Source organism: Eimeria mitis, genomic scaffold, assembly GCF_000499745.2.
Source record: "Eimeria mitis Houghton genomic scaffold, Emh_scaff4891, whole genome shotgun sequence".
In the NCBI taxonomy this organism is placed as follows: Eukaryota; Apicomplexa; class Conoidasida; order Eucoccidiorida; family Eimeriidae; genus Eimeria; species Eimeria mitis.
Genome location: NW_013573191.1, coordinates 3,153 through 4,530, shown reverse-complemented (window position 1 = coordinate 4,530; position 1,378 = coordinate 3,153). Strand labels below are relative to the sequence as shown.

The following is a 1,378-nucleotide window of genomic DNA, read 5'->3' as shown; positions in this document are numbered from 1 at the left end:
GGAGACACTAAAGAGACATAAAGGAGACACTAAGATATAAAAGGAGACACTTAATATATAAAGGAGACAACAAATAAATAAATAAATAAATAAAAAAGGAGACAAAAACAAAGACAAACAAGGAGACACTAAAACAAAAAGAAACACCAAAGACATAAAAGGAGACAACAAAAAGAGAAAAACGGAGACAGTTAGACATAAAGGAGACAGCGAGAGACAGAGGAGACACTACAGAGATAAGAGGAGACAGTAGAGAGACAAAAGGAGACAGTAGAGAGACAAAAGGAGACGGTAGAGAGGCAAAAGGAGACAGTAGAGAGACAAAAGGAGACAGTAGAGAGACAAAAGGAGACAGTAGAGAGACAAAAGGAGACACTAGAGAGACAAAAGGAGACACTAAAGAGACAAAAGGAGACACTAGAGAGACAAAAGGAGACACTCGAAATACAAAAGGAGACAGTAGAGAGACAAAAGGAGACAGCAAAGAGACAAAAGGAGACAGCAGAGAGACAAAAGGAGACAGTTGATTGGGCCCCTCACCGCTCTGAGGCCCGCGAAGGGGTCTGAGAGCCACGTGGGGAGGATCGTCTCCTCCGGTGTCTCCTCCCCGATCCCGCTAACAAAGTCCAGTGGTGCTGCTGCTGCTGCTGCTGCTGCAGCAGATGATGTCTCCTGCAGCAAAGGAGACATGTTAATACCCAAGCATATATGCATCAACCGCAGCAGCAGCAGCAGCGCCAGCAGCAGCAGCACCAGCAGCAGCAGCAGCAGAAAAACAACAGAAACAGCAGCAGCTTGGCCCTCCAACAGCAGCAGATCAGCAGCAGCATCAGCAGCAGCTTAGCAGCACAGCAGCAGCACCGGCGGCAAATAGGCAGCAGCAGCCGCAAGACACAAGCAGCAGCAACAGCAGCACGACATAAGCAGCAGCAGCAGCAGCAGCAGCAGGAGCAGCAGCAGGAGACATGTTACATGATGGAGTGTATGTGCAGCTATCTGCAGCACAGTCTCTAGGGGCTCATCATCGATCCAGAGGAGACGATCCCCATCGTTGGGGGGACAGCGAGAAACGAGAGAGGAGACAGTGTAGTTGCTGCTGCGGAGAGAAGACAAAAAGGAGACATCAAAATGCTGCGCTGCAGCACGAACACGCCGCTGTCTTGCTGCTGCAGCAACACAAACCAAACGCCCCTCAGGAGAAAACGCAGCAGTAGGCAGCAGCTGCAAGCAGACACACACACACACACACAAACAGCAGCAGCAATAGCAGCACAGTAGCAGCAGCAGCAGCACCAGATTCGTAGCAGCAGCAGCAGCAGCAGCAGCAGCAGCAGAAGCAGTCCGGCTTCGCGTCCCCTTCCACCAGCGGTGTCACCGC

The 1,378-nt window shown here is 50.6% G+C and overlaps 1 protein-coding gene across 1 annotated transcript in view; it reads left to right on the top strand.

Moving 5' to 3' along the window:
* Positions 1–708: 708 nt before the first annotated feature.
* The window catches only part of EMH_0078350 (uncharacterized protein), a gene marked incomplete at both ends in the record, with an annotated part of 1,720 nt that continues 1,050 nt past the window's right edge, over positions 709–1,378 (top strand). The window contains one exon of the mRNA XM_013499983.1: positions 709–982. Within this exon, the coding sequence (XP_013355437.1) occupies positions 709–982 (274 nt within the window). The remainder of the gene's footprint in view (positions 983–1,378) is intronic.